Here is a 13100-nt window from a genome sequence, read left to right as displayed (position 1 = left end):
ATGTGGATATTTTAATTTAGGAAGCTTAGCTTGTATTGCTTTTGGCATCTTTATTTCACAAAATGGATTAAAGTGGCCCCCACGTTCCTGGTCCGGACACCCCTGATCTAAAGAGATCCATAAAATGGACCTTTGCAAAGATAATTATTGGATTAGATGTATTATTTTATGATTGATGATATATTGTGATCTGTATATATATGTATATGTATACATGTGATCTGTATATATATGTATATATGTAAAAGTATACATACACACGCATATATAATGGAAAAATATTGCAGCTCTTGGTGTGATGTATTTCATTTTTACACCAGTGCAAATTACAACACACTCACAATCATAAAATAATACATCTAATCTGATAATGAACATTATTATCTTTGCAAAGGTCCGTCTAATGGAAGTCTTTATATCATATGTATGTGTGTATGTATATATATATATATATATATATATATATATATATATATATATATATATATATATATATATAAATGCATATGTGTATATACTCTGTGTATAAATATATATATATATATATATATATTATAATATATATATATACATATATATAAATAAAACTGTTTCCAAACAGTGTCCGTAACGTGGCAGTTTTTAATAAGGTTCAAAATGTTTATCAATATTCTTCTACCCGTTACTTAGTAAACACTAGAGGTTGAATTGAATTTCGTAAAGTGGGTCATTTTAGTACATTGTTTGATCTTTATATATATATATATATATATATATATATATATATATATATATATATATATGTGTGTGTGTGTATATATAGATGTATATATATATGTGTGTGTGTGTGTATGTGTGTGTGTACATATATACAGTATGTATTTATATATGTATATATATGTATGCATATATATTAGGGGTGTGTGAAAAAATCGATTCGAATACGAATCAAATCGTTTACGTTGTGCGATTCAGAATCGATTCTCATTTTTAAAAAATCTATTATAATTTTTTATTTTTTTTATTTTTATTTTTTTATTATTATTTTTTTTTAATCAATCCAAAAAACCACTACACAGCAATACCATAACAATGCAATCCAATTCCAAAACCAAACCTGACCCAGCAACACTCAGAACTGCAGTAAACAGAGCAATTGAGAAGACACAAACACGACACAGAACAAACCAAAAGTAGTGAAACAAAAATGAATATTATCAACAACAGCATCAATATTAATTATAATTTCAGCATAGCAGTGATTAAAACTCCCTCACTGACATTATCATTAGACATTTATAAAAATAATAAAAAAGAACAATAGTGTCACAGAGGCTTACACTTGCATCGCATCTCATAAGCTTGACAACACACTGTGTCCAATGTTTTCACAAAGATAAAAAAAGTAATATTTTTGGTTCGTTTAATAGTTAAAACAAATAAACAAATTTACAATTTTGCAATCAATAGACAAAACATTGTCCTTTACAATTATAAAACCTTTTTTTTTTTTTAAATCTACTACTCTGCTAGCATGTCAGCAGACTGGGGTAGATCCTGCTGAAATCCTATGTATTGAATGAATACAGAATCGTTATGAATATCGTTTTTGAATCGAGAATCAAAAAAATCGATATATTATCGAATCGTGACCCCAAGAATCGATATTGAATCGAATCGTGGGACACCCAAAGATTCACGGCCCTAATATATATGTATATGCATATATGTGTAAATGTGTATATATATATAGATATATGTTTATATATATATATATATATATATATATATATATATATATATATATATATATATATATATATATATATATATATATATATATATATATATATATATATATATATATATATATGTGTGTGTTTATGTATGTATTTGTTTGTATGTGTATGTATATATATTTATATATGTATATGTGTGTGTATATACACATATATATATATATATATATATATATATATATATATATATATATATGTGTGTGTTTATGTATGTATGTATTTGTTTATATGTGTGTATGTATATATATTTATATATATGTATATGTGTGTGTATATATGTGCATATATATATGTCTGTATATATGTGTGTGTGTGTGTGTATATATAAATGTGTGTGTGTGTATATATGTATATATATATATTTACATATATATATAAATACGGTGTGTATATATATATATATATATATATACATATATATATATATATATATATACGTATGTATGTGTGTATGTATGTATGAATGTATAAAGCTGAAACAATGTTATCAACATGTCCCACTATAATGCATTACAAAAGTGCACCAAAGCAAATTACAACCACAGTACTCAACCTACTGTCAAATTCATATGGTGTTTACTATATTTGTAAATGTCATTTTTTGGGGTATTGAATCTCATTTGCCGTTGTGTCTAATTAAGTGTAAATTTACAATAGATGAAGATAGAACTTTTTTTTTTTTAAATATGCAACACGGATTTTTGTTTTATGCATGTTTTGTATTTATATTTGTTTCTGTGCATTGCATATTTAAAGGCTATAAAATCAACCCTGACTACATGTCTTCCTAAAGTGGCTTCCAAACATGCAAACAGTCTTACGCCACCATTAAATTGAACTGTGTTGGCTTCAGAATAGTAGCTTTAAAATAGGTTATCAACTTTGAGAGCAATTTATATGGTTGCATCAAACATTATGCAACCTTCATTTTAAAATATATATTTATTCATAAAGTTTAGAAAATGTTCAGTGGTTTGCAATAAAGTCACTATATTGTACCTGTATACATGTGTAAAATCATGTATGGGTAGGGTTGAATCTTTTGAGTGCAGCTGGGAATGCACATGGAATTAGATTTATACAACAAGTTTACAGTGAGATATGTTGCAGACCAGTCATGAACAGCTGAGAAAAACTTGGTGCAGAAATAATCCTGTAAATGAGGTGGCTGTCAAGGTCAAAGCAGCCAGGCCTGTGCGTGCGTGTGCGTGTCTGTGTGTTTATGTGCATATGTTTGTGTGTTTGCAAAGTGAGGTCCTTACATTCCTTGGATTGCTAGTATTTCAAGCAACTGGCAAGTGGATGTTAAACAACCTCCAGCACCTACTCCATTCTTGCTACATGCTGTTTATATCCAGTAGGGATTGGAAGGTGGAGGATAGTTTAGCATTCTTTACATTTTGTTGACCCAAAAGGCAGCTTGATAAACAAATCAAAGGTTGAATCAAAACAACTGAACCCTTTTTTGTTAAAGGTGTTTTAAGTGTCATCCAAAAGACTTCTAAGTTTTATGTTTTACTGTAGTTGTACAGTCTTTATGAATGTGTCTGATGGGTGTGTCCCCTGGAGGTGGTGGCTGGTGAACAACCTTTCTGCGTAACAATAAGAGTTTCGCTTACTTGTAGGTGAAACTGCCCATTAGCAGTCACTGTTTCTGTGGAATGAGACAATTTTAGATTGAGAGATATCAAGACAATGTTTTACATTGTTGACCTGGCATCTCTCCCCAAGTTTTGTCTCGTTCCACGGGAAGAGTGACTGCTAATGAGCTGTTAATTAGTCGAACAACCTACTGAAACAATTTTTGGTTTGAATGACAGGCTGATAGTACAACAATGTCCTCATATCTCTACTCCAATGATTGTCTCATTCCACTATTGAGCCGTTTTTAAACAAGAGTGGCAAACAATATATTGTTAAGCAGGACGGTTGTTTGTGAGCCAATAACAACAACAACAACAACAACAACTCTATTGTGTTGTGCATTGTTGTCCTGACATCTCTCCCCCAAAGATTGTCTCATTCCACAAAAAATATGTTTTTGAACCAGAGTGGCGAACAATCTGTTGTTATGCAAGACGATTGTTCATACGTGAACAACAACCCTTTTGTGTTGTACATTATTGGACATAGTTGTCCTGACATCTCTCCCCCTAAAGTGGTCTTATTCCACAGAAAGAGTAGCTACCAATGAGCTGTTAATTAGGTGGACAACCTATTCAGACACTCTTTGGGGAAATGGCAGGGTAATAATGTACAACCGCATCCTAACATCTTTACTCAAAAGATTGTCTCATTACACTAATGAGTCGTTATTTAACAAGAGTGGCAAACAATATATTGTTAGGCAGGACCGTTGTTTGTAAGCCAACAACAACAACCCTATTGTGTTGTACATTTTTGTCCTGACATCAATCCCCCAAAGATTGTCTCATTCCACAAAAATTATGTTTTTGAACCAGAGTGGGGAAACAATTTATTGTTATGCAAGACAACATTGTTGGACATAGTTGTCCTGACATCAATCCCCCAAAGATTGTCTCATTCCACAAAAATTATGTTTTTGAACCGGAGTGGGGAAACAATTTATTGTTATGCAAGACAACATTGTTGGACATGGTTGTCCTGACATCTCTCCCCCAAAAGTGGTCTTATTCCACTGAAAGAGTAGCCATTAAGCTATTTTCAAACCAGAGTTTCAAACAATCTATTGTTATGCAGGACGGTTGTTCATAAGTGAACAACAACCCTATTGTGTTATGTACTGACATCTCCCCTCAAAAGATAGTCTCATTCCACGCAAAGTGTGACTAGTTATGAGACGGTTTTAAACCACAGTGGTTGAACAAACTGTTGTTATCCAGAACGGTTTGTCAAAAGCCAAAAACAAAACCATAATGTGTTGGACATTGTTGTCCTGACATCTCTCTCTCAGACATTCTCTCATTCCACAGAAGGAGTAGCCACTCACAAGCTGTTTTACCTGCAGCAAGGTCAACGACATACAAAAACAAACTTCTGGGGAGAGATGTCAGGGCAACAATGTCCTGACATCTTTCCCCAAAAAATTGTCTCATTCCACATGAACAGTGGAACAATGATTGCCGGACAATCTATTGCTATGCAAGACAGTTGTTCACAATCCAACAACAACCCTAATGTGTTGCACATTGTTGTCATGACATCTTTATCCCAAAGATTGTCTCATTCCACAGGTGAAGTAGGCACGAACAAAGTGTTTTGATCGCATTAAGGACATTAACTAAGAGGGACACTATTTGGGGTACAGATGTCAGGGCACCAATGTACAACAATGTCCTGCTACAGTATCTCTCACCCAAAGATTGTCTCATTCAACACGAAGAGTGGCCACTAATGAGCTGTTTTTAAACCAGACTGGCGAACAAACTATTGTCATGCAGGATGGTTGTTCAAAAGCCAACAACAAGAACAAATCTATTCTGTTGTACATTGTTGGACATTGGTGTCCGGACATCCCTCCCCCAAAAAGTGTCTCATTCTATGGGAAGAGTGACCACTAACAAGCGTATTTTTCCGGCATCATGGGCCACAACTTAGAGGGACAATATTTGGGTTAGAGATGTCAGGGTAACGACGTACAACAATGTCCTGACAGATATACCCCCAAAATGGTCTCATTCCACATCAACAGTGGGGCATTGATTGTCGAACCATCTATTGGTATGCAAGACGATTGTTCAAAATCTAACAACAACAATTATTGTGTTGCACATTGTTGTCCTGACAAATTTCCCCCAAAGATTGTCTCATTCCACAGATGGATTAGGCATTAACAAGCGGTTTTGTTCACATTAAAGACATTAAGTAAGAAGGTCGATATTTGGGTTTCAGATGTCAGAGCACTGATATACAACAATGCACTGACAGCTCTCCTCCCTAAAAATGGTCTCATTCCACATGAACAGTGGAACAATGATTTACGAACAATCTATTGCAATGCAAGACGGTTGTTCACAATCCATCAACAACAATTATTGGGTTGCACATTTTTGTCCTGACATCTTTCCCCCAACGATTGTCTCATTCCACATTTGGATTAGGCACTAACAAGCTGTTTTTTTCCACATTAAATACATTAAGTAAAAGACAATATTAGGGTTAGAGGTGTCAGGGTGCCAATGAACAACAATGTCCTGATATCCCTCCCCCAAAGATTATCTCAATCAACACGAAGAATGGCCACTAACAAGCGGTTTTTTTTCCGGCATTAACAGTAACAACTTAGAGAGACAATATTTTGGGTTAGAGATGTCAGGACACCATTGTCCTGACATCTTTCCCCCAAAATTGTTCTCATTCCACATGAACAGTGGAACAATGATTGTCGGACAATATATTGCTATGCAAGACTGTTGTTCACAATCTAACAACAACAATTATTGTGTTGCACAATGTTGTCCTGACATCTTTCCCCCAAAGATTGTCTCATTCCACAGATGGAGTAGGCACAAAAGGGGAACAACTTAGCGAGACAATATTTGGGTTAGAGATGTCAGGGAAACAACGTACAACAATGCAGTTTCCCCCCCAAAATGGTCTCATTCCACATGAACAGTGGAACATTGACTGCCGAACAATCTATTGCTATGCAAGACGGTTGTTCACAATCTAACAACAACAATTATTGTGTTGCACATTGTTGTCCTTTCATCTTTCCTCCAAAGATTGTCTCATTCTACAAATAGATTAGGCACTAACAAGCTGTTTTGTTCACATTAAAGACATTAACTAAGAGAGACGGTGTTGGGTCACAGATGTCAGGGCACCAATGTACAACAATTTCCTGATATTCGTCCCCCAAAGATTGTCTCATTCAACATGAAGAATGGCCACTAACAAGCGTTTTTTTCCGGCATCAACGGCAACAACTTACAGAGACAATTTCTTGGGTTAGAGATGTCAGGGCAACAATGTACAACAATGTCCTGAAATGCCTCCCCCAAAGATTGTCTCTTTCCACACAAAGAGCGGACATTAAATAACTGTTTTGCCACCTATCAGGCAAATAAACATAGAGATGTTATGCAGGATGGTCGTTCCTCAGCTACGCCATGGGACCCACCTGCCAGAGATATCAATAGGGCAACTCCACACCTAAAAATTAAGAACAGAGGACACCTTTTGGTTTAAAGGTGAAACATCTTTAGCAAACAAGAAGAGTCCATTTGCCTCGATTCAACCTTTGCGGATTACAATGACCTGGACCACCCAGGAGCTACACAGACATGTACAAATGTAGCTTGGAGGAGATCATAAGCTTGTTCCTAAACTTGCATGTGTTCCTCTCTCTTTAGAGTTCTCTGCAGGACTCCACCCCATCACCAAAAACCTCCTACATGGACACATGACCAGCAGCAGCTTACACAAACGGAAGAACACTCGCAAACAAAAAAGGCCGAAAGAATGAAAGAAATGAATGGCACCAACTCATTGCTGCTGCACATACCAGAAGGAAAAAATAGTTTTTATGACCTTTTTATTTCCATTTAAGAACCCAGGAGGACAAAGGATCTACTACTTAACTAGAAAGCATGATTTCGTATAAAACAAAAGAGACAAAAAAACGTAGCAACCTAAACAGATGTTTCCTATCGTCTGTGTCAGCATGAGCGACTGCCGCCGCATGGCCTGTCTTTAACCACAAATAGTGAAGGGGAGGGGGATGCTTGGAGGGCACAGGGATGCAATGCATTGTGGGCTATACATTTGGGGGGACACATTTTCTAAACCAGGGAGACATCGAGCCAACGTTCCATCAAAAACGGGAGTGACCATGTGGGGGTGAACTATGACCTCTACTCTAGCGAAGAACATCACTTACAGGTTGAGCTTCAACCATCAGCGGAGCATATATTGTGTGTCTTGTACATATTATGGTATGCACTAAGATGCTCTCTCTCTCTCTCTCTCTCTGTGTGTGGCTGTGTTACATGTGTTGTTAAAATGTCACGCCAATGATGCTGCTTTTTCTGGACCATACAGTATTATTCCTCCCTCTTGTTTCGCCCATTCAATCTGAACCTATATTCTATTATATCTCTTTGTGTATATACCACATAGTAATGTGACCTTGGATACATATTCCCCACGCTCTCCGTGTACTTTTGCCTCTCTGACGCGACATAAGACATTTTCAGCAACTGTGTTCGGAGGTAAAGTTTGGGGCCTTCTTCAGAGCGGCAATAAGAAATAAGACGTTTTATTATATCCTCCCTATAGTGTCCAAATACTACTTTCAACTAGTGCTGTCAAATGGTTAATTTTTATTAATCATGATTACCGTATTTTCCGGACCACTGAATATTGGAAAAAAAAAAAGTTCATATATTAGAAACACAATACCATAAGCCACAGATATATACACTATATTGCCAAAAGTATTTGGCCACCAGCTTTGACTCACATTTGAACTTGAAGTGCCATCCCATTCCTAACCCATAGGGTTCAATATGATGTCGGTGCACCTATTACAGCTAATACAGTTTAAACTTTCCTGGGAAGGCTGTCCACAAGGTTGCAGAGTGTGTTTACAGGCCCTTATTATATCCACCTATTGCAGTTATTACAGTTTCAACTTTCCTGGGAAGGCTGTCCACGAGGTTGCAGAGTGTGTTTATAGGAATTTTCGACCATTCTTCCGATAGCGCATTGGTGAAGTCACACACTGATGTTGGTCGAGAAGGCCTGGCTCTCAGTCTCCGTTCTAATTAATCCCAAAGGTGTTCTATCGGGTTCAGGTCAGGACTCTGTGCAGGCCAGTCAAGTTCATCTACACCAGACTCTGTCATCCATGTCCTTATGGACCTTGCTTTGTGCACGGGTGCACAGTCATGTTGGAAGAGGAAGTGGCCCGCTCCAAACTGTTCCCACAAGGTTGGGGGCATGGAATTGTCCAAAATATTTTGGTATCCTGGAGCATTCAAAGTTACTTTCACTGGAACTAAGGGGCCAAGCCCAACTCTTGAAAAACAACCCCACACCATAATTCCTCTGCTGACCCGCCTCTGTCAGTTATTGTGGCCTACCACTTCGTGGCTGAGTAGCGGTTGTTCCCAAAGTCTTCCATTTTGTTATAATAAAGCCGACAATTGACTTTGGAATATTTAGGAGCGAAGAAATTTTACGATTGGATTTGTTGCACAGGTGGCATCCTATGACAGTTCCACACTGGAAATCCATAAGCACCTGAGAGCGGCCCATTCTTTCACAAATGTTTGTAGAAACAGTCTCCATGCCTAAGTGCTTGATTTTATACACCTGTGGCCGGACCAAGTGATTAGGACACCTGATTCTGATCATTTGGATGGGTGGCCAAATACTTATGGCAATATAGTGTCCGTCGTAAAATGAGATATTTACATAAAAAAAATCTATAGATTTGCCGCACCTTCTTATAAACCGCGATGTTCAAAGCTTGGAAAAAAAGAGCGGCATATAGTCCGGAATATACAGTAATCACAGGTTATCTAATAACTGCTTGTTGAGTTAATTTTTATTATTCATAATTACCGTATTTTCTGGACCACTGAATTTTTGAAAGAATATTTGTTTTCATTTATTAGCTGCACCACACTATAAGCCACAGATTTATACGTTGTAAAATGAGATATTCACACCGAAAAATCCATAGATTAGCCGCACCTTTGTATAAGCCGCGGGGTTCAAAGCTTGGGAAAAAAATAGCGGCTTATAGACCGATAAATACAGTAATCACAGGTTATCTTATAACTGCTTGTTGAGATATATTTTTATTAATCATGATTACCGTAAAAAAAACGTATTTTTTTAAATATATTAGCCGCACCAGACTACAGTATAAACCGCAGATATATAAGATGTAAAATTAGATTTTTTTTTACACAGAAATATTTTAAAAATGTTTATTTACATACCTTGAATGTTTCCAAATGGCGCCTGTAACACGGCGGAAAAACGGATGATCAAAAAAAACAGAAAAGTCATTGATGTCTTTGTTCATCCCTTATAAGATTAATAGTATTCTTCTCTTTTTCAAGGCTCAATATCTTTATCAGGTTCCTGTGTTTTTAATTTTTTAAATCTGAGCTTGAATGGTTTCTTAAAGTGGATCATTTTAGTGCACTGTTTGATTTCTTTGCTTAATCCATTCCATAATTTAGCCGATAGCGGAGAAAAATCCATAGATATAAGCCGCAGGGGTCAAAGCGTGGGGAAAAATGGTGGCTTTTGTTCCGGAAAATATAGTAATCACAGGTTATCTAATAACTGCATGTTGAGTCAGATGACTTAAAAAAAGACTCCAATATTTGGATAAAAACGCAATGTTATTGTCAGAATGTCAGTCAGGAACATTTCAAAAAAATGTTTTGGCTTACTTGAATGCACGACAAATTCACTACACCTCTGAAAACTTGGTAATGTTTTATGATAAATTCTGTGATTAATCTGCGTGTATACACGATTAATGCGATAATTATTTGTGATTAATTACATGGGTTTACCCGTTATTTTCGCCAGCCCTACTTTTAACCCCTTATGAAGTAGTCCTCCGCCCCAATATATGACTAACCCACATGACCAGCACGTGTTGGTTGTCAGGGTTCCCGATGTTTTGTCTCCTCGGCCATTCGTGCACATGTAGCGGAGTCAGCCACCGATCACTGTGAAGAGAGACGGACCCACGCCTGTGAGCCCAACCCTTGCTCAATCATTGTGCAAGTTGCAATAAGTAGCTACGCAAATAAACCGATTGTGTAACGACACACAGTTTGGGTGTCACAGTCTGTTAGTCGCAGCGTTACACCCCTCGGAAATGATGTCAGTACATTAGAAATGCACATTCGATCACTTTTTCCCTCTTTTACGGTTGACACAACGTCCAAATCTGCAAGTTTTTGTTACTCATCAAGGGAAATATCTGTGCCATCCCATCTTTAATACCTGCAAGCCTTTTTTTGTGTCTTGATGTTATTCTCACAACAAGTTGCAATAAACACTATATCATATGTTGAGAGATGATGAATGTCAAGTCTTGGTAATACCGTTAGGTGTTAATAATGTGTTGACTATAATATTTAGTAGATGAGATGAAATATACTGTCTCTATTTGCTGTTAGCACCCTGTTTTCATTGCAAACATACTCGACTATGGCATTTTTTTAATCTTTTCATTGGATATTTTTTCTAGTATGTTCTTTTTGTAATGCACCAAAAAAAAAATGTGTGTATTGGTGTCCTCTCCCTTATGGGCTTATTTTTTTCAAGCAGGGGCCACTGATGATGTCAGGGTTGGGTTGGGATGGGGGGGGGGGTCTATTATAAAACAAATAGCAATGAAGCTTGGCGGCTCCAATGGTTGGCAGATGACAAGCATTTTTCCCCCTCGACACAGCCTTCCCCCGGTCCACGCCGCTCCCGCGTGGCGACACTTTGTAGAGGAGTCTTGTGTTTCGTGCCCGCAGAGGGATGGTCAATTACTAATGGAGATGCCATGCACCCATTCATGCAAAATGTTACCATTGCAAAAACTAGGAAGACATGTACTGTATATTCCTTTTAGAGTGGATGGAAGACAATATTAGCGCAATAGTATATTACTCAATACTAAGGAATGCAAATGCACACATGCACAGAAAATGTTTTTAACATAAAAGGCTATATATATATATATGAAATATATGAGAATATATATTTACTTAGAATGCTATGCACCCTTCCTTGTCAACTGGGATTTTAGTTATGTTATGGATGTACTTTTAGCATCGAACCCATGTAGCTACAAAGAGACTGTTGACTTCTGGGTAATGCCTGCACCTGAGGATGAATTATGGGTCTCGCGGGTATTTGGACTTGTTTCGTTTGCATTTTTTTATTATTGTTATGGGGAATCCGACATCAATTTAAAGTCAACATGTACAAAAAAAAAAAAAAAGTCTAATCAACTCCAAGAACATCTGTTGACAACCTACTCTGTACACCAGCTCAACATTTACAAAATTAATAAAGAAATGCAATGTCTTTGTGTACGGTCATTCATTGAATAATTCCATCATTGTGGCGTGTGCAGCCCTTTGGGACACTTGTGATTAAGGGCTGTACAAATCGGTGTTTTTCAACCACTGGTACACTAGTGTATCATGAGATATTGTTTGGTGTGGTGCAGGAGATTATGTAATGTCACCTAATTGGGTTAAAAATATTTTTTGCAAACCAGTGATTAGAATCCGCAAATGTGCCGTTGTTGAGTGTCTGTGCTGTTTAGAGCGCGGCAGAGTAACCGTGTAATACTCTTCCATATCAGTAAGTGGCAGCAGGTAGCTAATTGCTTTGTATATGTCGGGAACGATGACGATGGTTTGCAGGTAAAAAGGTACCAAAGGCTTAAACCAAAAAGGCGAGTGCCGCTAAGAAAAGGCATTGATGCTTACGGAAGGCTATGCAAAACGAAGCTAAAACTGAACTGGCTGCAAAGTAAACAAAAGAATGCTGGATGACAGCAAAGACTTACAGCGTATGGAGCAGACGGCGTCCACAAAGTACATCCATACATGACATGACAATCAACACAAAAATAAGAGCGCAAGACAAGAACTAAAAGACTACACACAGGACAACACCAAAAAACTCAAAATAAGTCATGGCGTGATGTGACAGGTCGTGACAGTACACCTACTTTGAGACAAGAGCTATAGCTTTATATTCAAACCATGATTTGAATTCATATACAACAATTGCGAGAATGACTTTTTACTGTAATGTTGGCTGCAGAGTTTAATTTTTAATGTTTTCTGCTAGTGGTGTGCCTCTGGATGTGTTCAATAAAAAAAATGTGGCTTGGCTCAGAAAAGGTTGAAAAACATTGATATAAATGAACTTTGATCCAACACTAAATTGGCCCTAGAGTGTCAATGTGAGTGTGAATACTGTCTGTCTATCTGTGTTGGCCCTGTGATGAGGTGGCGACTTGTCCAGGGTGTACACCGCCTTCCGCCCAAACACAGCTGTGATCTGAGCAGCTGAGGCCCCAGCACCCCTGCGACCCCTAACGGGACAAGCGGTTGAAAACGGATGGATGATTGATTGATTGACTGAATATACAAGCATGCTTTATTAAGCAGCTACCAGTATGATGCTGAACAACTCTGTAGCTCGAACGTGCTAATGCTAAAAAGCTGAAGCCAAACTGAAATGCTAACAGGCAGCACGCCACAGCGATAGCGTCTATTAAGAACATAAACGACTAGGCAAAACAGGCGGAAAAATCTGTTGGAACAGGGGTCCCCAACCTTTTTTGCCCCAGGG

General features: G+C 37.2%; 1 protein-coding gene across 7 annotated transcripts in view; it reads left to right on the top strand.

Moving 5' to 3' along the window:
• Positions 1-11816, top strand: part of ank1a (ankyrin 1, erythrocytic a) — a 314583-nt gene extending 302767 nt beyond the window's left edge. For all 7 annotated transcript variants that reach the window (XM_061906616.1, XM_061906615.1, XM_061906614.1 and 4 more), the window contains one exon: positions 7115-11816. In XM_061906616.1, the coding sequence (XP_061762600.1) occupies positions 7115-7168 (54 nt within the window). In that variant the 3' untranslated portion in view covers positions 7169-11816. The remainder of the gene's footprint in view (positions 1-7114) is intronic.
• Positions 11817-13100: the final 1284 nt, after the last annotated feature.

Source organism: Nerophis ophidion, linkage group LG07, assembly GCF_033978795.1.
Source record: "Nerophis ophidion isolate RoL-2023_Sa linkage group LG07, RoL_Noph_v1.0, whole genome shotgun sequence".
In the NCBI taxonomy this organism is placed as follows: Eukaryota; Metazoa; Chordata; class Actinopteri; order Syngnathiformes; family Syngnathidae; genus Nerophis; species Nerophis ophidion.
The sequence above is the reverse complement of the archived record's forward strand: the minus strand, read 5'-3'. Positions and strand labels throughout refer to the sequence as shown.